We start from the raw sequence: 21,320 nt of genomic DNA on the forward strand, positions 1-21,320 counted from the left end.
TGATTTTGCTTGAATTTTGAATTTAAAATGATGAAGAAAAAAATTAAGAATGAATTTCAAAACCGAATTACAAATATTTGGTAAAATAAAAAATACAAGACCTCCCATTAATTTGCTTATCCACCTGTCAATTAGGTTGACAAATTATAGCTTGCTCCACCACATTGCTCCACCCTAACGGTTCCATATGCAGTGCCGTGCCATGGCAAATTGGTTCACAAACAGTAGTTAACTGTCGTTGCACTGATGAATTTAATTAGCCAATACCAGTGGTTAACCTTGACGCCTTTAAACACGCAACGGCTGATGCAAAAGTATCTCCTTCTGTTGGCAGCGGTGCCGGACCTATTGTCACGACGAATGGGAAATATCACTGCACCAAACAAAACATGAACACTTCATTTAATTTCATTGCGAAACACTTGCACAACGATTCGTGAAACCGGATGTAATTTCTATGATTGCATTCGGACACGAATTGATGTGAGAGCGTGCTCGAGATTCGAGGAACAGAGTACTTGGGTGGTTGCTGTTTGCAGTGCCGTGCCAAGGAAGCATAACCTTCGCTAACGGAAATCGGATTGAAAAAATGGAATTAAATTGCAGAACGCCGGTACTGGAAAGCCGGAAAAGAACGGAACGACAGCAGCAGCAAGAGCATACGGGTTGTTTTCCCCACGCGCACGTGTGAAAAGTAATGAATTTAATGAAACCTTCCACCGTACTTGACATCCGGCAAAGACGTACGTGTGTGTGTATGGTTTCGTTGAAAATTATTATTTGAAAAATTACATTAAAATCGAGACGTTCTTTGTGTCAGGTTGGGTGCAGTTTTGCACGAAGAAATCAATTTCGCATCACGGCTTAGTGAAAGAACATACACCGGCAGCTGTAAAGCAACGGGGCGGGAAAAACGAAAACTACATCCAGGATTTTCCCGAACACATTCGCCGGAATGAAGAAGAAATCGGAATCGAATTACGGACAGATCTCTTTGATAGCTTCAGTGCATCAAACGAAAAAAGCCGGCCCGGTACTACCGCGTCGACTCCAAGTTGAGAAGCACAAGAGGCTAGAGGAGATGTTGGTGTAAGCGGTAATGGTGCCGAAGATTAAATTTATCCTCAAATCCCACATCCTGTAGGCATGCCGGCAGGTGTAGGATGTGTATGTATGCTAGCGCCTAACGCCGCCGTCAATAATTCTTCACTCACTGGCGCGTGGATGCGTGGTGAACACACCGTTCGGATGCCACCACGCTTTCAGAAGGAAAGCGGATGGGATGGGACGGTGTGGAGTCGAAAATCGGCTGGAAATCTGTAAATTCAATATTTTTTGGTGAGATTGATACCGTGCTTCGTAACTGTCGGAGGTGTATTGAAGTTTAGCAGCCGAAACTAATCCGATCACGGCAGACAGACAGTTCCGGTGACATTTCTTTCGCTTGCGTCGGAACTGGTTGTGTACAGCTCGGGTGACAAAATTTCAGTAACATGAACCTGGCTCGCAGTGAGCCGTGTTCGCATCATCTAATCTCTGCAGCATTCCTTTTCCTTATCGTATAAGAAGGATTTGTTCTGATGTGTCTTTTTCTTATATTTTTCGGAGTACTCAGAGCACTATGACACAAGAAAGAAGGATATGGAAGGCACCATTTAACCTTGAATTCCATGAGCTTTTCATATTCGGCACGGCAAGATTCCCGTACGGGATAGTGAGAGATGATGGGCGTGTTTCTTCCCAATTTTTGCCAACAGTTACAGCCAGCGAGCATGGCGCATGCTTTTGACTACCACAAAGTTAATGTGATTGCCATTGTTTCCGCGCACTACCGTCCTTGCAGTCCCGGGGCACCCGTCGTGATGACCGGTGATCTGTACCCGAATGCGAAAAAGTTATGTTGTTTTACATTCGTTTGATCACTAGCAGCAGCAGCAGCAGCACGCTCTGCCACGTACACGAGGATCGCGATCGCCACAGCTACCTGTGGCACATCTCCGTGTGGGACGAGTTCAAAGCGAAACGTCAAAGTCGTTTGCAAAGTAAACAAACACCGCCCACCCTTCGCAAATGCTACAGGCCCTTCGGTTCGGCCCCTCTTCACCTGGCCGTTAGGTGCCCAGGGCTCAGGGCACAACGATCGGGGGCAGGTAGCGGTAGGTGGTTGGACCCCGGACAGCATGAGGAACGCAGGCAGACGGGTTGTGGCAGAAAACGTAATCACACAGGCACACAACGCACCGAGAGGTGCAGTGCTGGTAAACGATCGCTCAGGTAGCCCGGGAACGATCGGGTTCGCTAGGTATGAAAAGGACAAACGATCGACCCAGTGGCTATCACCTGCTGCGGTAAAAGCGAGAGATGTCTGCTGGTTGCTATAAAACTGTCCGCACAATATCATTGCCCCTTATTAACGTTGCCAGCGTGTCCTCAGTCTGCCATCAAATTTGGCACCAACAAGACCACGGAAGAGAAAGGGCCAACGCGCTTAACGAACAGTCACGCAGTTCGCTGTTAGGTGTGCAAATGTTGACCGAGCTGCTTACTAGCTAGATTAGTAGCGCATTTACATTTCAGAGGAGCGAACAACCAATCGCGTGTGAAATACACTAAAGTGAAACATCTTAGCTGAAGTGCGTAACACAAAAGACCCTTTTGTGTCCCATCTTCATTAGTTCTTCGCTGGAGTTTGTGTGTGTGTGTGTGTGTTTGTGTTATGATAAGACATTGCTGGTGATCCGGGTGATCTGCAAAGGCTGTGTTGTTTGTATTCCCGCCACCGCCATACGATGTTCCTGAAGGCCCTGCTGATCGTGATGTTGCTGCTGCTGACGCTGATTCTGCTGCAGTGCGATGGCCGGGCACTAAAGCGTGACAAATCCGTGCCGGGCGACGACGACGACGATGGTTACAGTTTCCTGTCGAGGAAAACATCCGCGGCGAATGCATGCGAGCAGCTACCACCACCGGTGCTGACCGAAATACTAGGACCGGCGTTTAATCCACGCTACATGAGCATCGAGGAACCACCGGTAGCGGAGAATGGCGGAGACCAATCGAACCCGGCCGGAAAGCGGGACGCGGAACCGTTTCCCCCGTTCTACGTCGACGACAAGTACTCACTCGAGCTGAGCCACAAACCTGCCTGGGAGGTGAAACACGTAGCGGAATCGATTCCGCACGGTGAGCTTATCGCTCGGGTTCGGACGCGGCGTGACCTGTTCAACGATATCCTGGACAAGCTCGAACCGGAGACTACATCCGCGGCGACGCCAGACACTACACAGCCTCGCTCGGCACGATCGTTCGGTGGCAAGGGCCGATCGCGAGGTTCCGGCTCGGGCGGTACCCCACGGCCCTGGGAGTGCGAGGCAAAGATACGCTGGATCGATCTGGGTCCGGAGTATTTTCCCCGTTTCCTGCGGACGGTCGAGTGTACGAGGCAGAACTGTTGGTACGGGCACTACTCCTGCCAGCCGCGCTCGTTCACGGTGAAGATCCTGCGGAGGCGAACGGGCGAGTGCGTGCAGAGCGATCGGTTACGACGCATCGGGGTGGACGGATTGCCGGGCGAACTGCGCGAGCTGTGGGTGTGGGAGGAACGAGCGGTCAACTTCTGCTGTGACTGTGCGCCAGCCTTCTGAGCGTGGGTTCTTGCGATCCCTCCTTCCCCCGGGAAAGCTGTTTTCGTGTGGCGTTGTATATTTAAGCGTTTTATTTAAATCTATCGTACTTTCGTTGACGCACTGGTAAATCTTAATGTTGACATTTGGATAAGTGGCACAAAGCAAACAAGCTGTAGTAGTATGTAAGTGATGTAGCCTAACCTTGTATATATAGTCATACATAAGGCATTAGGTATAGCGAGGGGAAACTGAAAAAGGGTGCTCGGTACGGCATTACAGCAACGAGGTGGAAACAGCAAACCAGCACGTCACACCGGATCGGCAGCGAGGGAACCGGTACCAAGACGATCGTTTGTCCGTTAGTGTCTGGTGCGGGCTCCTGCAAAACAAACTCAGTGTTATTGTGTGCACGTGCGTGCGTGCGTGCGTGTGGTTGTGTTTGTGTGGGCGTGAAGTAACAAATAAAATTAAAGCTTACCGCTGCCCAGCAGTGGCCAGAAGAGTGCACATTCGCTGTATTTTAGCTTTTCTGCGAACAAATTAAGAAAAGGACCATGGTGACCACTGCGCTGAGCTGTAAGTATGGAAATGAGGCGCGAATTTCGCTACCCGTGACTATCGGTAATGTGTCGCATTGCTGTACCCAAGCTTACTTTTTAGGCCGGAAAGATCAGCCATATCTCGAAATGTGGGAGGGTAAGGGTCAGCTTAAATCAACATACACGCTCGGTACCGAAAAAGGGGCAAACGGTTGGACGGGAGCTAAAGCTGTTGCTGCTGCTAGGTAAATCGGGCTGACGAACCCGATTGGTGCAGTCAGTACGGCCGCAACAACCTAGTTCAACCGAAACGATGTGAAGTGTTTACCCGGTTTTGGAGGGCTAATTTCTGTGTCCTTGATATGGTTTGCATAAATATTGAAAATTAGCTACTCACAAATCGTTCGTCACTGCCGATCGACATATTGTCGAGAATTCTAATTTACGCCAGCGGCATGAAAGCATGTTGAAAGGCAATGCATATTCATAAACCGTGTCGCGTTTTTTAAAAAGGGGTTTCGCCCCTTTTATATGGATTTTGGAAGAAGTGAGGTATAGTCATTTTTCTTCGCATATGTGATTGTTTTTTTATATTAAATTTTAAGTACAGAGCTTACTATAAAGTAGTTGATTTCAAAAGTTAAACATCTTGGCATAAATTCTTAGTTCTCCTACAGACAGTCCGCGCACTGCTAAAACACCCATTAGCATTTCGCTCACAGCGCAGCAGAAGACCGTTTCGCGTAACAACTACGCGCAAAGGATTTTCCCGCGGGGCTATCACCGAATCACGCAAACGTCGGGCCAACAATATCTTTCCGATCCTTTCCCCGCGATGTTCCAGCATTCCGTCCACCCCTGTAACGCATGCAAACCGTTTAGTTTGGGCAAATATTTTAGCGTATCAATTACACGCTAAATCTGCTGCTCAAACCCTTACTGTGTGGTAATGTTTCCGTCGAACCAGCTAATAATTACCATTATCGTGTCCGATTACACGACAGTTGCGGCACTACCTGAGACCTGAAAACGAAGAATCCAAGGGCCAAACACAAACCCCGAAAAAAGCGTTCGTGTGTACGATTGTTTTTAGTGTGGTTTTTGGTGTTTGGATAGTTTTGCTGTGGAAACATTCTGGCACCAAAATCTTCCGATAGCGGTATCAGTTACGTACGCTTGTTTATTATAGGTATGCATGTCTGACGTGTGGATCCAGTTTTTACCAGATTGTACGTTGTTTAAATCGCACCGTGTCGTTAGATTACACGATTAGGCAGGTAACATACTAGATAAGGAACGTATTAAAAATCCCAACCGATGTTGCATAGTGTTTGAAGTTTGATTTCATCATTGTAAATTGCATTGTTTTCTTTCCAATTAGCTATATAGAATCGAAAAAATATAACTTATTATTATGCGAGCGATGGAAATTTTACACAGTATATGAAACGATATTGGTATCCGCTTTACCCCAGGAGGGCACCTATGATCAGTGGACCATGCTTGTCATATCGTGTGTTGTACAGCTGGACGTATCATACTTTGTTGTCCCAGATCAAGGGCGTTAAGCACGTCCTTTGAGAATGAATCTATATGCTTGATTTATAATCAATCAATGCCGCCAGCAAAACAGAGTAAAAGCAAAAAAAGCAATGGAAAAGTACAAAAGGAAATGGGAAATAAACAAAAAAAAACCTTTGAAAACCCAAAATCCCCGATTAATAACAGCTATTGCAGTCCGTTGCCTGCTATCGTGGTTCGTTCACAACGCTGAAGCTCACAAAGAAAGGACGATAAGCTCCAAGGCGGAATGTGATTACAACAGATGATCAATGACGTGTAAAGCCATGTAATCGAATGGGAACCCATTGAGATGGCGTAATGAAAGGCTTTCGGCTTCTGCTGTTGCTGTGTGCGATAAGATAAGCAACTATAACCTACAGCAACCTAATGTGTGTTGTAAAGTCACCAAACCATGGATCCGTCAGTTGACCATTGGATACTGTCCCGAAAAAGTCTCAAGAACGATGGAATTCATTAAAGTAACGTTTATTGTTGCCTTTCTTCCGACGCTCATTTATGGTATTGCTGTGAGGCCTTGTAAGTTTTTAGTGGTGATCGAAACATTTTCTGTGTCTACAAGCTTTCCATCGTACTTACCACTTGCTGTTTCAGGCCCCAACAATGCACCCGTGCCGCAGGATGTACGTGTCGTCGGATGTACGGCCGAACCGTGCACTGTTCAAATTGGTGGTGTGGTCGACATGGATCTAGACTTTGTGGCGCCGTGTACCGTACGATCTGCCGGCTAATCAGCAGCTCGCGTGCAACTTTCTGGAAGCTGGCAGCTGTCCGGTAACGCAGGGAGAGTTTATCAACTATCACTTAAGTACAGCGGCAGTGGCACCGTTCGCTGGCATTACCGTCGATCTGCAGGTACAACTTGCCGACGATAATGGAGAGCCGTTGATCTGTTACCGATCGTCGGCTAGAATAGTTGCTGCGTAAGAGACGGATGGCATAATGTGTTTGAAGTTTTCAATAAAGTGACCCTTGTTTCTCGAAAAGAGTGTTGAAGAATGTGTTGTAAACTGCATTTGAGAAGATATTTCAGTGTACTAATAGCAGAAGAATTAAGATGGAAGATAGAAAGAAACAGAAAACCGTTAGTACATCGATCATGAAGAGTTTTGAGAGGTCTCTCAAACATAATTGGAGGAGTTGTGGATGTGATGGAGTTCTCACGGTCATTATCACAGTCACGAACAGATAGTCAAATCGTATAAGGGACAGGTCTATCCCAAATAGTAGCATAAAGAGCTCGAGTTCTACCTACTCCTCTCACTTTGCTACTGACACTTATTTTTCCTATCCTTCGCCGCCTGCCTTATGCTGGACGGTAGTCCTAGCATTAGGATGAGTTCCACGATCGTTATCCTACGGTCGTAGCAAACGGGCGTAAAAGTTAAATTTGAAGATTTTTTAGCAAAAGCGTCTGGTCCACCTTGTCCTGAATGCTATCAAGCATTTGTAAAACAGCACTGGTGAGCTTAGCTTGAATAGAAAGATAAGGAGGTTATAAGTCCGCAAGATAAGCCTCATAATTAATGCTGAGAGAAACAAAAAAAAAATCATATAAAAAGACCGTCTAGACTTAAGTTTATCAGAGAAAAATTATTCCTTACAAAATAATGTACATAATAATTTATGTTCTCATACAGATGTTTATAGGCACGGATCAATGAATATCCCCGGACAATCAGGCCGTTCGTCGCGTTACTTTGTGGCGTGGTTATTCAGCCGCATTCCGATAACGTTTACGAATCTCATGTGCTGTTCAGTTATCACATACCGTTACAATTATACTGGTTCCGTTATTGTTTTACTGTGCAGATTTACGGTTGTATTGTCAAGAGTTTGGAGGCTCGATCATTTTGCGATATCTGTAAACTGTAAGCTTGTTAAGTAGTATTTTTATAGATTGCACGTGCCACAGATGAGCTTAGGATTACACACAGGAAATAATGTGTTTTTCATTATTTGGTGATGATTTAAACTCCCATTAAAAATTACCCGTTAGCTATTGAACACATTTACCTCCACTATTATTTTCCGCAATAAATGTTGTATAACAGAAGGTTACAGAATTGAGCTACTCACAATTTCACAACTAACGAAATTGCTAGTGTCTAATTAGCCGTTCGGACCCCAAACAAACAGAGCATCGCCTACATTTCATTCACTGTTTTGATTCATTACGCAGCTATTTCACCTAAGTCATGCTTTATGTTTCTGATGGAAATCCGTTGAATCATTCTTCCTTCGTCGGCGGAAGTGGAGCACGCTCCGCGCCAAAAGCATCTAATCTTATAAATCTAAAGCGCTAATCTTGGCTGATGGTTAACTGACGTTCGTCAGACCTCACAGGTGGAGCGGCGCGATAATATGTATCGCCCCAGCGTGATAAGATACAAACGAATCGATTGGCTATTTTGCAGTTAAATATCCTGCACATAACAACAAACGGAGCAGTACAGTGCGCATTAAACGTTACCCGCGATCTGGCCAGCTAGCCAATTCTCCACGATGAAGACCATTCTGCTCGTAGTTGCTTGCCTTCCAGCGCTAGCATTCGGACTAGCGGTACGACCGTGTAAGTTAGTGGTGGAACATTTTTTCCGATAATTTCTACTAACACACCATTACCACTCCGTTACGACGGATGTCCTGCAGGCGCCAACAATGCTCCCATTCCGCAGGATGTTCGCGTGGTCGGCTGCACGGTGGAACCGTGCGTGATTCCGATCGGAGGTATGGTCGACATGGACTGTGACTTTGTTTCGCCCCGTGCCACGCAAACCGTACAGGCCACGCTCGACATCTTTCTGGGAGATTTCCGCGTACCGTACGATCTGCCCGCTGCTCAGCAGAATGCATGCAATTTCTTCGAGGAAGGAAGCTGTCCGGTGACCCAGGGCGAGTTCATCAACTACCACCTAAACACACCGGCGGCGGCACCGTTCGCGGGCATCACTGTCGATCTGCAGCTCCAGCTTACCGACGATAACGGAGAACCACTGTTCTGCTTCCGTTCGTCTGCTCAGATTGTGGCTGTGTAAAGCTTCGCGCTATAGTAGTGCTTGGTAGCATGTGGATGGATAGTAAAATTTAAAAGCATAATAAAATGGACCGGTCGGGTTTGAGGAAAACCCGTTAATCGGTATTTTGTACCCATTGTACGTGCCGCCATCAAAGTATGCAACACACTTATCTTATCAGATTATAAGCTCAGGCGCTATGCACCTGTGCGAGCGGTTTATCACCTTCACCTTCACCTAGTGCGTGCTCAGTAGACTCCGAAAGGTAGCGGTTGTAGCACGGTCGTCAAGAATTTCGAAATGTTTAAGCAAGTCGTAGCGGTGGTTCTGCTGTTCTCGGCAGTTGTCCAAGGATTGCAGACTATTCAATGTAAGTAGGAACGCCGTGATGGTGCTTTGATGTTCGGGGATGTGAAGGTTATTTTTCTTCTGTAAAGGCTCCAACAATCGGCCCGGACCGCAGGAAGTTATCATACCGGGATGCAGCAGCCTACCCTGTTCAGTCCCGAACCAGTCGGACTTTAACTTTAGCGTACGTTTCGCCCCGACCTTCCCCACCAACACGCTGACCGTGGACGTGCGTGCCTCCCTGCTGGGTCTTTTCCTTCCGTACGAGGTACCAGAACATCTGCGCAATGGATGCAACAACATCAACCAGTCCTGCCCACTATCTGCGGGCCAGTCTGTAACGCTCACGGGTAACGCTCCGGTCGAGGCACCACTGACCGGTGTTACGGTTACGATGGAGTTCGAAATTACCGGCGATGGTGGTCAGGTTGCCGTTTGTTTCGCTGCCACAGTGACACTGCTGTAAGACAATGTAAGCATGGATAAAGGTGCAAACAATAAATCATGTTGCATAAAACGTTTTATCACGAAAGATCAAATTGTGAATTTATTATCCTTGTTCTGTTATCGTCAAGATGATACGGCTTCTTGGATGAAGGTCACTTTTTATCTAAAGGTCAATTTATTGAATTATTGTTGCTAAAAATATTCGATCGCTTATCGCGGTTTGTACAAAAGTTTCAAATTCATCGTTGTAAAACACATTAAAAAAATAAAACACACCATGTGAAATGAAAATAGCTCGTTAAGTCTTGCGTCGATTCTTTTGACCTTTGGTTTCGAAATAAAACTGCTACTAAAAATACAATACTCAGTGCACTAAGATGCAACAAATACTACTATACTGCATACTTACTATGCACCGAAGGTTCTATTTGTATTTTTAGAAGAAATTGCTGCAAAATTAAGCATCTTATTAATCAAAGTAACATAATAAAAATACAAAAAAAATACAATACTTCTAAAATACATTCCGTACCAATCACAGGTGCCCTACGAATCCAAATGCGCCTGTCGGAAGGCATGGGAACCTGAAAGCTAATGATCACATTCGTGTTGTACTAAAATATGTACTAATAACAGCAAAGCCCACCTCACGAAATGTTTCGTCCGAGGACTCTTGAACGTTTGCAAGACCCAACAGCGGGAACTCACTCAAGTAATCTTCTGTTTCTCAATGAATTACTCGTTCATAGCAATGTTTTGTTTCTTTTGTGCAGAGCAATGATAAGGCTACGTTTTTCGTAACAGTCCCGTACACCGATATGCTTTTTTTAAGAGCTTTAAACTGACTCACAACCCGGTAAGGCACTACGAAAAACGTGATTACCACCGATGACGCTTATCGAGGCGATTGATTACGCTACTGCTCAGGTGTTCGTATAATTAGAAACGTAAGGCATCGCGCCCGTTGCAGAAGTACGGGAGATCCTCGCCGTACGATAACTGGGCCACAACATCTTGCAGGTGTCCCGAACACCTGCACTTCGGTGCGGATAAGATTAGTCTCCACATCAAGGTGATTTGCACCATCGACAGATGTACCGTGGTATAAAAACATGCGTACCCGATCCTTGGACAGTCAAGTGCAGAGTGCCAGCGAGTAGACCATTCGAGTCTCGGAGAAGAAGCGTGAGAACAGCGCCAGCGCAACGACCGGCTTACACACAACCAACTACCGTCCGAAGATGTACCGATTCGCCGTTCTGTTAGTGGCCCTCGTTGCCAGCAGTAGCCTTGCGGAGGCGCTGGTGACTCATCCCTGCTCCAACGGACGTCCGCACCCGGACAGCGTGGAGATCACCGGCTGTTCACAGATGCCCTGTGATCTGATTCGTGGTAGCGATGTCGGAATGCGTCTAGAGTGGGCAGCACGTAAGTGGAGCGAGATGAGTTTGACTATAGCTTTTGGACAGTGTATTAAATTGTTGCCCTCTTTCTTGCAGCTTTTGCCGCCCAAACGCTGCAGTATCGTGTGGTGGCTACGGCTCTCGGTATTACCGCCCCCTACGAATTGCCACCGGATCGTGCTGCTGCCTGCAACTGGCTGTCTGGTTCGGCCTGCCCTATTAGCCAGGGTGAAGACATTGTCAGCACACTCAGCATGCCGGTATTGCCGATCTACCCGTTGGTGTCTCTAGTCGTAGAAGTCAGTGTGCTGGATGAGCAGGCACGTACACACACGTGCTTCGCCGTGGATGCTCGTGTGGTTGTTGCTTAATACAATCGTGATATGTAATGTAATGAAGTAACTTAAAATGAAATAGAATAGACGTAAAACATGATCAGAGTTTGATAATTTTTTTGCTATGACAACTTTTAAACAATTCTGTTTTGTCATTTTTAAAAAGCTTTTAATGTAAAATGTAACGTGATTCACTTTAAATTACTAGTTTTTAACATCTTGCATTTGTTAAATTTAATCTGATATATTTTTATGATTCGGGCCTTCCTTTTGACTTCAAGGTCATGCCGGCCATGTAAAAACTTACTAAACTTGTTTATACCACATTGCCGGATATTCAGTGTTTTTAGGAAACATTCGGATAGAAATCAATACCTGGTTTTGTCGTATTTAGGATACAAAAGATGAATCAATTCGATTGCATACGAATTAGCTGCGAAAATTTATCCTAATAAGGAAAAAAAGTATAAGACGTTTTTCAGATAAAATTGAATACAATATTTCAAGGTCTTTTTAGCAAATAACATACCATAAGAACTGTTTTTACTCTAATTTGGAAAAATCAATAGTGAATCGATAAAATATAAAAAAATTTATCAGTAGCACTCCATCACACTTTTTGGTGGCACTAGTCTATTGCGAAAAGAAACCTTTTATTGAGCAATTAATGTTGCTTAATAAATTCAATTAAACGGATTGTAAATATTTTTTGGAAGCAGTGGGTTACATTATTTAAACAGATGCCTTTAAACGTTTGATATTTCGTTGAGCTTTTTCGATTTTTTTAAATAAATTTAACCAAGCAATACGGCCAGGCCGTTCTTTATGAATAAAAAAAAAAAAAATTTAACCAATTGACTAAGATTTAAACCCTTTGTTCATATAATAGGTACTACCAGCGCCATCTGTGTGTGAGTATCTTAAGCGCCTAAGTTTAGGGAATGTTTATCGCCATCGTCAACAGATTTCGGTTAGATAATTTGAACTGTTTAAATTCTAGCTGGAAGCAATGTGACCAGGCCGTTGAATTAATTAAAGAGATACTATTTGAAATAAAACTGATAATTTTGTGCTGTCGTTGCTCATGATAAAGTAACACAAACGCAAATCCGAACGCCTTGATGTAGAACAGTTGCCATAATTTAATTACGATTTTGTTTTCTTATATTTTATCACGTTTTTCAATTAAAAAAAATCAGGAAAACATTGATCAAACATTAAAAAAATAGTCGAAACAAACAAAAATGTTCGAAATTCCGAAATCAAATAAAAAACAAATGAACTATAAATAAATAAAACGTTGTAGCAAACAACAAAAACAAACCAGAAAACGGTGTGATTCGTAGTGGTCTGTTGACAGAGGTGATACCAGCGCCGTTCTTTACAAGAAAGGGCTTGGATTCAAATCCCATCCAGATCGCTTCCCCGTTTATAGTAACTGACTATCCAGCTACGCATAAAAACATGTCTCGGAAAACGAGAAATGACAAGCCGTGGCCTCTCGAAGTTGATGTGCCAAAGCAGGAAAACTAATAATAATTTCTTTAATATTGGAAAATAATAGAAAATTAAATATTTCTCGATTCGTCTTCTTTCTTGGCTTAACGTTCTCTTAGGTCTTGCCTGCCATTTCTGGTTTACTACTAGAGTTGTTGATATCGCATGGTTGGATAGTCAGTCCTCACTATGGGGGAACGGCAAAGATATAGAGAGTTGAGCCCGATCCTGCCGTGTGAAGACCGGCGCGGCTATCACTTCAATGGTGTTTGACCTGATTATTCTAAGGGCGAAGGAACGAAAAGAAAAATATCTCGATTTTTTTTGCAATATTTCACGGAAAAATAAAATATAATTATGAAGTTCTTTTTCGGGAAACCTCATCCAGTGTGTAGTTCAATACAATGTTTCATTTATTCTTACCATTTTTTGCTCTTTTTCGTTGGCATCCGGTGCATCAGCTGATGCTTTTTATCATTAAATGCATCAACACAGTATTGTAAATTGTAATAATAAAGGCTTATGGCCATGATTTACATCGCCAAACCGCGTGCTATGTACCCACGGTCTAACCGAAACCTCTCGGAGCGATAATGGCATTTCGACTTGAACTACTACTGTACTGCTCAATAAAATGGAAAAGGAACTTTAGACTAAACGATTCTCCTAGTGACCAGCGCTCGGTATCAATAACGTAACGAAGTTAGCGTTATCACGCAATCACCCGAACGCCGGTCAGGTTCGGCCGCTAGTACGCGAACCCGAAACACTCATCCGCCACGAAAGCAAAGCTACAATAAGAACAGAAGAAAAATAAATAAACTGGTCGATTTGGCAAATCCTTCAACGGTTATTGCAATTCGGTGCCTCAAGTGGACCACCTGTTCGCTGCTATCGGCGGGCTTATCGGGGCAGGTAGTTATCATTTACTTCAATAAAACAGCAAAAAGTAAAATGAAACGAAATCGAACAAAAAAAAAGCGTTGCTCCTGTACAGACCGTGTCCTATCAGACGATGTACGTAGGCGAGAGCTCATCGATACCTAGTGACTCGAACCCGCGTGCGAAGGTGCGTTTAAAATCTTCCCAAAAAAATTTACAACCCTTCGGCGGGTGTTGCAAGCGTATAAAAACGACTGCCAAAATTTGGCTAGCTTGTCAAACGTGGTAGCTCATTGACGGTAGTAGCAAGTCTAGCAGGTCTCGCAAAACCAACATCATTCAACACGCAACAATGATCCGTGCCATTCTTCTGATTGCACTCGTGCCGGCCCTCGTGTACGGTAACGTTGGCCGTGCCTGCACCGGTGGACGTCCGCAGTCCACCAATGTGAACATTCAGGGTTGCAGTGCTCCACCGTGCGATCTGGTTCGTGGCCAGGATGTGATCGCATACATCGATTTCACCACCGGTAAGTTCCGAGTAGTTGCTTCTTGTTTGACAGATTTCTTTATCAAAACACGCATCACTCGTTATTTTAGACCGCGCTGTAACTTCCATGAGGACTGTCCCGACGGCCACCGCCCTTGGCATTACCGCACCCTACCCACTGCCGGCGGAGTTCGCCGATACCTGCGCATGGCTGGAGGGCTCCAGCTGCCCACTCAGTGCCAACGAGGACGTTACCTACCGACTAACGATTCCGGTGCTGCCAATCTATCCGCTGGTCAGCCTGTCCATCGAGATCGATATTGTGGACGAAAACGAACAGTCTGTCACCTGCTTTGTGGTTGATGCTCAAGTCGTTGCTGCTAACTAAGTGATAATAAATGCTATTATACTTTAAAGTAGTTAGTTTAGTTTTATTTACTACTTTGACTACCTAGACTACTTTTGCCTGCAGCTGGAAGCAGGTAACGACCTTACTGTCCTGATCCACTAGCTTCAACTCCACCGTAAGGCTTAACGAAGGATACACTGCGAGCACTGGCAGGCGCAGTTCGTACGTTACATCCTCATCGCGGGATACGGGGCACATGCCACCGACGAGCCACTGGCATGCATCTTTCCGATCATCGGGAAGCTCAAACGGTACCGTCATCCCTCCGAAACTGGCATGCACTCTCGGTACGAGTGCTGTCAGATGGCGATCAGCCGTAAAGTCGACCAACACAGCCGCATCCTGCCCCTTTGGTAGTTCGCACGGTGTTGATCGACATCCCGTCACATCTACCGACACCGGAAGCGATCCTTCAGTACCTGGAGAAAAGTAACTTTATTAAACCAAGGGAAGAATATTTACCTTTAACTACAGCTTATTTTAAAGCACTTACACTGCTGTACTGTGACTACGTCTGCAATGACCAGATTGGAAAAGGAAATGACAAACGCAATTGTTAGCAGCTGCATGGTGGTGGATGGGAAACCGAAAATACAAGTGTACTGCAAATGTACAAGCTCATCGCTTAAATATCCACAAACCGGCACAAAGACACAACGCTGAAGAGGATTTACACTTAAACATTTGGATTTCCACTGTCACAGATTAGAAGCGGTTGTACAACTGCCAGTAAAAAACGATGAACATCTGGTGGTTCAAGTGGCGAAGCGATTGAAGGGGCCAATGCACTTATTGTTTAGGATGTTGTTTGGTAAGTGTTGTTTCACTCGAAGCGATACTCTGTTTTTACTCTATCGGACGCTTAAACATAACAATTATGTATTAACACACACGTCTATGAATCTCAAAGAAGTATCGTTTTATTAGTATTTGCACATTTATAACTACGATTTTTATCAATTGTAAATGATAATTCATATCCAATCTATCTATCAAGAGAAAGTGACATAAAGGAGTAATTTAACTGTTGGTTTAGTGTGCGATCTGGAGGAACATCGTAGGCCCCAGATCTAAGGATCCACGGTCGAGGGTAAGTATTCCAGAGGACACTTCCTAATTATAATTCCTGTTATTGAAATACTGTACTCACGTATTACGTTTAAAATTAATGAAGGTATGCTAGAAGTTTGTCGTGGGCACCAACAAAACATTTATCGAATTGAATTTAATGCACTGCAGTCAATGTTCTCGCTATTGTTTTACTGGCCTAGATATTCTGATTGACGGAGGGATGGTTCTGAGAAATTCTTTTTTTGATTGTCGAAATATTACACCACGCGTCTAAACGTGAGTTCTTTCTGACATTTTCGATTTATTCATAAATTACCATTGCTATACGCAAAACTGAAACTGACCGTTGATTTAAAATTTTAAATGTTTGATTATTTTCCTTTCAAACGAACCCTGCTGCCCGTAGCTCAACGATGAGAACGCCCTCTATCCGTCAGTTTTAAAACCACATTGCCATATTCGAACGAACCGTTGAATATTATCAATTTTAAAACAGGGGCAAATTACAGGCAGATTTTTTTAATTCGTTTTTATGAATATGAGCTATATTACTTTTACATAAATTACATATTTTAAACATTGAACATTAAAATTAGTTAGCACATACTCAAAGCTACACTCAATTATTTCGCAATATCTGAACAATTACCAAAACATACAAATAAATAAAAGTATACTCCATGTGAGTGTAAAACACAGACTTACAAAATACTAAAAGCAAAGATTGCCATAAACTCCAAAATAAGTATATTGCTCGTTAAAAATCTCTAAAGGTAGCTTTAATCTCACTGATACAGTTGCGGTAAGAAATGTAACGTTTTACATTTGAGTGAAGAGACGTCCAGTTGGCTGCAACGCCGACTCACTGGATGCAAACTGGTAGCTGATAGCAGAGCAGCATATCGCCATACTTATTTTTCAACTCCCAGCGAAGCTTTCCATTAATCTGTCGTACAGCCGGGCACGGAGAGATGAAATAATCAGTGATTAGTGCACTCGATTCAAAACAACCCATCCTAAGCTAAGTCCGCGCACTCGAAAGCTTACCGGTGGAAGATCCGCATTGACGTACACGTTAGCGGAGAACAGTAGTCCGTGCGTTCCCTGCAGCGGACAGACGCTGCCCTCGCAGGTGGTCGGGGTGATAACGGCTTGCGTCTTAACGCTGTTCAGTATAAAGTACGCTTCGTGCTTAAGCACACTATCCGTCGTTGCACCTAGTGAGGAAAGATGCACGTAATGAGATCAATAAAGCAAAAACCTTACAACTCGGTAAATATTTAGTTTCGTGTAGTAAAAACGATGGTCCGCAGACAATCGATGTCAATTGAAGCGCCACTTCAGACGTTTGGTAATAGGGAACCTTCACGATGCAGTGTCGCTGGATAATGGCACGAATCGGTGGGAATCGATAGCGTTAGACAAGGTTGATGCTTTGTTCTTGGTGGAGTGCGTCGGTTCGTCTGTTTGGAGAAGAAGGCCAATCCGCGCGCAAGACACACTTACCGTTGGAGCTGAATTCAGCCTTCACGGTAATGTTTGCGCCACGATGCATCGTACAGGGTGCGGTTGCACAACTGGACAGATTAATAGATATGACATCGTACTTGGTTCCTGTTTGGCAAAGGAGAAAGGGGGAGTGAAAAATAAACAGAAGGATTAGAAATATTATTAAATGCTGTGCGAATGCGAAGATCGTTTCTGTAAGGAACAGTGTGTGTACATGTCTTATTGATGTAACACTAAAGTGATAAAAGCAATTCAAACTTACTTTATCTCGTCCTAACACAGGAAAGTGTTTGTACTACGTGTAAAATTTCAATATTGACAGGCACTGGCATGTACTTTGTACCAGGTTGATGCGAACAACAGAACTCCAGAAATCGGTTATCAGTTCTATTATTATACCATCAATCACACATTCTGCGTCTAGTTGCAGAGATGTCAAACAGACGGGTAATGGCGGGACAGTTCCTTTTGTGTGACCCGTGACATGAAAAATGTTTAGGAAACAAATAAAGTTTACCAAAACACTTTTTAGAAAAACATTTCTATTGGAGAGTAAGCTTAAAAAATTTAGTAAAAACTAATTTAATAAGACTGTTACGTGTGGTCAACTATATGAATTTAATTACGCTTTCCCAACGTGCATCGTTGCCAGACTTGGATGGTCATAAATTCTTCGAAGCATTCCACGGGGTTTACCCATTTAGATAATCCTCGTAAAACGTATTTCAAAGCACTTCAAAAGCGTGTCCGTTTGCTGTGTGTGGCTACCATTTTGCCCCCCTTAGTCACTTATCGTATCGAAAGTTCCGGTTTTTGGTAACCGCACCCAATCAATCTTGACTGTGCTGATCAATTTGACGTTTTCCGGCCAGAGACTACCCTAGATAGCTATCAAACGTTTGCTTACCGCAGTCTTCGAAGATGAGACTAGAGCTGACGAATGGATGACGATAGAATTTCCACCAACGGTTCCACCAATGGAGCACACCACCATCGACCGAACCCGCAAGAACTACACAGCACACCACAGCTACGATACATCCAGTCCATTTCATTTTCACAGATTTACTGCTGTTTCTTCCTCTGTAGCACAATGTTTACGCGAAAGTGGAACAATTTTTTAACGCAGAATTGATGCGAAGTTTCGTTGCATGAACGACACAAACGAACAGCGCGCGTGAATGATGATACACGACTGACGCTAACACAAGTACTCCAGTGTCCAATATTGTGCTCGCAGGCTCGTGTGCCATTGAAACCACGCAAAATCTCACTGATAACAATCGATTTAAACTGTTCGGTGGGTCCTACCGGCGATTGTTTCACGATTAGGAACCACCCCGATTTCGACGGTCTCCCATGAAGTGCATTCGTTGCGTGAGTCGAGCAAACTACGATATGTTGCTTGCAACAATGAAAAACATGAAACTTCCGGCCACACCGCGAGTAGGTCACCTCTCTCAAACGGTACATAAAGCGGTGTACAATGCAGATGCTCTCTACAGCAATCCGTCCCGACCAAGCCAGAAATCCAAGGTGACGGAGATGATATTTTGGAGAGTTGCTCTGTCAGTCGTTTGTATCGCGTTGGGATATGGAGCCATTGCAAATAAGGTAAGTGTGAAGCACGTATTTCAAGATACAAAAATGTGACTTATATCGATTCAAAATCTTATTTCCTGCTCGTAGAACTTTGATGTGCACATCGACAAGCTGGAACGTGTCGGGGATACGGGCGAGTACTTTACGTACAACTACACCTACGAGAAGGTCTCCGACATGAAGTTTTCCATGGGAGCGCACGTACAGCAGCTGAAGGAGCTGGACGACAGCTACACGGTGAAGGCGCTGATGACCCGTTCCGAACTGGCGGACGGTAGTCAGTACGAGGTAATGATGGACCTCGAGAAGACGCTCTGCGACTGGATGCGTACGATCTACAAAGCGTACTTTTACGAGGAGTTGGCTCAGGTGAGCAACTTTCCTCACTACGACACGTGTCCCCTTCCGGTGGCCGAATACGTCGTCGAGAACTATGTGTTCGATACCGAACCGTACAGTGAGATGATGTCCGAGGGCCGATGGAAGGTGGAGATGATGCTGATGAAGGAGGGTAAGGTCTGCTCCGGCATTGTTATGATAACCACGGTGAAACCGAAAGCGTAGAGGTAGATTCCGTGTTCCTTAGTGTGTAAGTGAATCCTGCATGTTGTAGTACATATGATGCTGTTTGGTTGTTATTAAAAGCGATTGTAGTACAAAGAAAATGCGGTAGTGATGGGTGAGTTGTAGGGATGGGCAGATCCGACCATTTGCCGGATCGGATCTGCCCGTAGCGCTCCGCCGCCGGCGTCCAGTCCGGATCACGATTCCGCGCTCCGGTTTATTATTATTTTGAGGGGGGGGGGGGGGGGGGGACGTTGGGATTGGTGGCAGCCGCTGTTAAAGGAAAAACAAACACAGTAAGCGAAAGTGAAAAAAGAAGAGGAAACCCCCGTAACCTCCAAAATGGACAAGGACAAAGAAGAGAGGAGATAACACAGAACAGTGTGCACGACATACATTTGCAGCAGAACGGGAATCCGGAGCGCGGAGTCAAAAATGCGTCCGGAACCAAAACGAGTCCGGAATCAAAAAGACTCCGGAATCAAAATGATTCCGGAATTAAAACGAGTCTGAAACCAAAACGGAGACCAAACGAGTCTGGAACTGGTCGGAATCGTTTGTTCGGATCGGATCGGACTCATGTATATGCTGGATCGGTTCGGAATCCTGATTCCGAACCGGAGCGCCCATTCCTAGTGAGTTATTAAATTCTTGTACTCTGTTTGCCTTGGGAAGTTGATTACATCCGCTTCTCAGTTCCTTCGACATCTTCGACGTAAATTTTATGGGTATGTTCATAAGCCCTTTGTAGCAAAAGAAAAGCCGGGATATTTACTGGATTATCCTGATTAATAGGAAAGAAGAGTCAACTGGACCTCAGGAAAATGCTTGCAATTTTTTGGAAAATGCTAACCAAAACTGTATTTCTTTCCTAACTCATTCGCGAGTTCTTCAACGTTTGAATACACAACAATAATGTCTTCGGAATAGAAAACAGTGTTGTTTTTATTTTTCTCTGCAAACATCCATACTTCCCGTTGGCTCAAACATACTCCTTCGTCAGCTTCACATACATATGACCGCGCGCAGCAATCTCGCCTGTGTCGATTATCCGCAGCTCGGTCGTTACTCGCCAAAACCCTTCCGGTACGACGATCGGTATGACGGACGAGTCTATATGCGCATCCTTCACCCAGTACTCACCCTTCGGAAATGGGCACATACCCTCGCTTGATACGTACGGCAGATTGGTAAAGTTCAAAAATAGATGCTGGTATTCATGGTAATGCGTTTTGATAAACTCGCAAAATGGTTTTGATGCAAGCTTCATCGGGTACGCATCGTACTGGTTATTTCCCTGGGCGCTACGAGCGAAACTAAGACCGTACTGGAACGGAAGATAGGCACCTCAATTACCTTACATCACCTTGCCGCAGGGTAGCACAATACCTCATATTTGTCGCTCAGATCAATCAGCAGCTCTCCCGTTCCGTTCAGTACCGACAGTGTTCGGTTAAACTTGCGTACGCGTAGCTTTTCCACATTGAAAATGTCCGAACCGTTGACGTGTTCCCACCGGTCAAAATCCACTATCACCTTCATGAGTCCTGCACTCGGATCGAGAAAGAAACAGCCAATGCCAACGGTAGCCAACAGTACGATAGATGAATGCATGGTATATCGTCGCGTAAGCGATATGCTGTCCAATAGGCACTGTTTTATATTGTTCATTGCTTTATTTAAACCAAAGCTTACAAACACTAAACACCAGCGATAGAAAACCAAACACGAAAGCATGTGCGTGATGAAGTCGGTTACATATGGCGCGTGGTGATCTGTATCGCAATGATGTTTTGGCCATGTTTGATTTATCTTTGTGTTCTTGTGGGATGTGATATGAGGAACTCAAGGAGACAATATAACTATTAATTTATACTTCAAAACAGGCATTTTATTTAACTTGACACCAAAATGACCATGAAATAATGAAGCTATACTTTTAGTATCATTTTCGCCGAATATTTATTAAATTTGATACTCTTTTCACTTTTTTAAAACTA

General features: G+C 44.3%; 8 protein-coding genes, 1 long non-coding RNA gene and 1 pseudogene across 9 annotated transcripts; 6 read left to right on the plus strand and 4 right to left on the minus strand.

Annotated features, from left to right (window-relative positions):
* Nucleotides 1-2,392: 2,392 nt before the first annotated feature.
* On the plus strand, nt 2,393-4,133 carry LOC118504387 (protein trunk). Its single transcript, XM_036038795.1, has one exon. The coding sequence runs from the start codon at nt 2,790-2,792 to the stop codon at nt 3,642-3,644; it is 855 nt and encodes a 284-aa protein (XP_035894688.1). The 5' UTR covers nt 2,393-2,789; the 3' UTR covers nt 3,645-4,133.
* A 615-nt stretch (nt 4,134-4,748) lies between these two features.
* LOC118504392 lies at nt 4,749-5,216 on the minus strand. Its single transcript, XR_004905296.1, has 2 exons — nt 5,106-5,216; nt 4,749-5,023 (listed from the first exon to the last, which is right to left on the minus strand). It is a non-coding gene; the product is annotated as an uncharacterized LOC118504392 (long non-coding RNA).
* Nucleotides 5,217-6,100: 884 nt separating this feature from the next.
* LOC118504391 lies at nt 6,101-6,734 on the plus strand (annotated as a pseudogene).
* Nucleotides 6,735-8,164: 1,430 nt separating this feature from the next.
* On the plus strand, nt 8,165-8,919 carry LOC118504389 (NPC intracellular cholesterol transporter 2-like). Its single transcript, XM_036038796.1, has 2 exons — nt 8,165-8,318; nt 8,399-8,919. Exons 1-2 carry the CDS (start codon nt 8,252-8,254, stop codon nt 8,782-8,784), a joined length of 453 nt encoding a protein of 150 aa, XP_035894689.1. The 5' UTR covers nt 8,165-8,251; the 3' UTR covers nt 8,785-8,919.
* A 55-nt stretch (nt 8,920-8,974) lies between these two features.
* Nucleotides 8,975-9,643, plus strand: LOC118504390. The gene is made up of 2 exons (XM_036038797.1): nt 8,975-9,133; nt 9,201-9,643. The coding sequence occupies exons 1-2, from the start codon at nt 9,064-9,066 to the stop codon at nt 9,575-9,577; spliced, it is 447 nt and encodes a 148-aa protein (XP_035894690.1). The 5' UTR covers nt 8,975-9,063; the 3' UTR covers nt 9,578-9,643.
* Nucleotides 9,644-10,514: 871 nt separating this feature from the next.
* LOC118504397 lies at nt 10,515-14,581 on the plus strand. The gene is made up of 5 exons (XM_036038803.1): nt 10,515-10,986; nt 11,058-11,260; nt 13,775-13,814; nt 14,005-14,205; nt 14,276-14,581. The coding sequence occupies exons 1-5, from the start codon at nt 10,800-10,802 to the stop codon at nt 14,551-14,553; spliced, it is 909 nt and encodes a 302-aa protein (XP_035894696.1). The 5' UTR covers nt 10,515-10,799; the 3' UTR covers nt 14,554-14,581.
* LOC118504396 (NPC intracellular cholesterol transporter 2-like) lies at nt 14,570-15,222 on the minus strand. Its single transcript, XM_036038802.1, has 2 exons — nt 15,068-15,222; nt 14,570-14,993 (listed from the first exon to the last, which is right to left on the minus strand). The coding sequence occupies exons 1-2, from the start codon at nt 15,141-15,143 to the stop codon at nt 14,617-14,619; spliced, it is 453 nt and encodes a 150-aa protein (XP_035894695.1). The 5' UTR covers nt 15,144-15,222; the 3' UTR covers nt 14,570-14,616.
* A 1,135-nt stretch (nt 15,223-16,357) lies between these two features.
* On the minus strand, nt 16,358-19,078 carry LOC118504395 (NPC intracellular cholesterol transporter 2). The gene is made up of 4 exons (XM_036038801.1): nt 18,062-19,078; nt 17,152-17,259; nt 16,693-16,862; nt 16,358-16,591 (listed from the first exon to the last, which is right to left on the minus strand). Exons 1-4 carry the CDS (start codon nt 18,207-18,209, stop codon nt 16,508-16,510), a joined length of 510 nt encoding a protein of 169 aa, XP_035894694.1. The 5' UTR covers nt 18,210-19,078; the 3' UTR covers nt 16,358-16,507.
* On the plus strand, nt 18,496-19,421 carry LOC118504393. The gene is made up of 2 exons (XM_036038799.1): nt 18,496-18,768; nt 18,844-19,421. The coding sequence occupies exons 1-2, from the start codon at nt 18,514-18,516 to the stop codon at nt 19,318-19,320; spliced, it is 732 nt and encodes a 243-aa protein (XP_035894692.1). The 5' UTR covers nt 18,496-18,513; the 3' UTR covers nt 19,321-19,421.
* A 718-nt stretch (nt 19,422-20,139) lies between these two features.
* LOC118504394 lies at nt 20,140-21,134 on the minus strand. Its single transcript, XM_036038800.1, has 2 exons — nt 20,710-21,134; nt 20,140-20,647 (listed from the first exon to the last, which is right to left on the minus strand). Exons 1-2 carry the CDS (start codon nt 21,055-21,057, stop codon nt 20,303-20,305), a joined length of 693 nt encoding a protein of 230 aa, XP_035894693.1. The 5' UTR covers nt 21,058-21,134; the 3' UTR covers nt 20,140-20,302.
* Between the last annotated feature and the right edge of the window lie 186 nt (nt 21,135-21,320).

This window comes from Anopheles stephensi, chromosome 2 (assembly GCF_013141755.1).
Source record: "Anopheles stephensi strain Indian chromosome 2, UCI_ANSTEP_V1.0, whole genome shotgun sequence".
In the NCBI taxonomy this organism is placed as follows: domain Eukaryota; kingdom Metazoa; phylum Arthropoda; class Insecta; order Diptera; family Culicidae; genus Anopheles; species Anopheles stephensi.

Bases quoted from the DNA above. Each gene is read 5' to 3' on its own strand.
- LOC118504389 (XM_036038796.1), top strand. From the start codon at position 8,252: ATGAAGACCATTCTGCTCGTAGTTGCTTGCCTTCCAGCGCTAGCATTC. The intron at 8,319-8,398 runs GTAAGTTAGTGG...GATGTCCTGCAG, and splicing joins CGGACTAGCGGTACGACCGT to GCGCCAACAATGCTCCCATT.
- LOC118504395 (XM_036038801.1), bottom strand. From the start codon at position 18,209: ATGAAATGGACTGGATGTATCGTAGCTGTGGTGTGCTGTGTAGTTCTT. The intron at 17,260-18,061 runs GTAAGCAAACGT...TTTGCCAAACAG, and splicing joins TCTCATCTTCGAAGACTGCG to GAACCAAGTACGATGTCATA. The intron at 16,592-16,692 runs GTAAGCTTTCGA...GCTGTACGACAG, and splicing joins TCAATGCGGATCTTCCACCG to ATTAATGGAAAGCTTCGCTG.
- LOC118504394 (XM_036038800.1), bottom strand. From the start codon at position 21,057: ATGCTTTCGTGTTTGGTTTTCTATCGCTGGTGTTTAGTGTTTGTAAGC. The intron at 20,648-20,709 runs GTATTGTGCTAC...CTTCCGTTCCAG, and splicing joins ATCTGAGCGACAAATATGAG to TACGGTCTTAGTTTCGCTCG.
- LOC118504387 (XM_036038795.1), top strand. From the start codon at position 2,790: ATGTTCCTGAAGGCCCTGCTGATCGTGATGTTGCTGCTGCTGACGCTG.
- LOC118504390 (XM_036038797.1), top strand. From the start codon at position 9,064: ATGTTTAAGCAAGTCGTAGCGGTGGTTCTGCTGTTCTCGGCAGTTGTC. The intron at 9,134-9,200 runs GTAAGTAGGAAC...TCTTCTGTAAAG, and splicing joins AGGATTGCAGACTATTCAAT to GCTCCAACAATCGGCCCGGA.
- LOC118504397 (XM_036038803.1), top strand. From the start codon at position 10,800: ATGTACCGATTCGCCGTTCTGTTAGTGGCCCTCGTTGCCAGCAGTAGC. The intron at 13,815-14,004 runs GTAGGCGAGAGC...GGTCTCGCAAAA, and splicing joins TGTCCTATCAGACGATGTAC to CCAACATCATTCAACACGCA. The intron at 14,206-14,275 runs GTAAGTTCCGAG...TCGTTATTTTAG, and splicing joins ATACATCGATTTCACCACCG to ACCGCGCTGTAACTTCCATG.
- LOC118504393 (XM_036038799.1), top strand. From the start codon at position 18,514: ATGAAGTGCATTCGTTGCGTGAGTCGAGCAAACTACGATATGTTGCTT. The intron at 18,769-18,843 runs GTAAGTGTGAAG...TCCTGCTCGTAG, and splicing joins ATGGAGCCATTGCAAATAAG to AACTTTGATGTGCACATCGA.
- LOC118504396 (XM_036038802.1), bottom strand. From the start codon at position 15,143: ATGCAGCTGCTAACAATTGCGTTTGTCATTTCCTTTTCCAATCTGGTC. The intron at 14,994-15,067 runs GTAAGTGCTTTA...ACTTTTCTCCAG, and splicing joins CGTAGTCACAGTACAGCAGT to GTACTGAAGGATCGCTTCCG.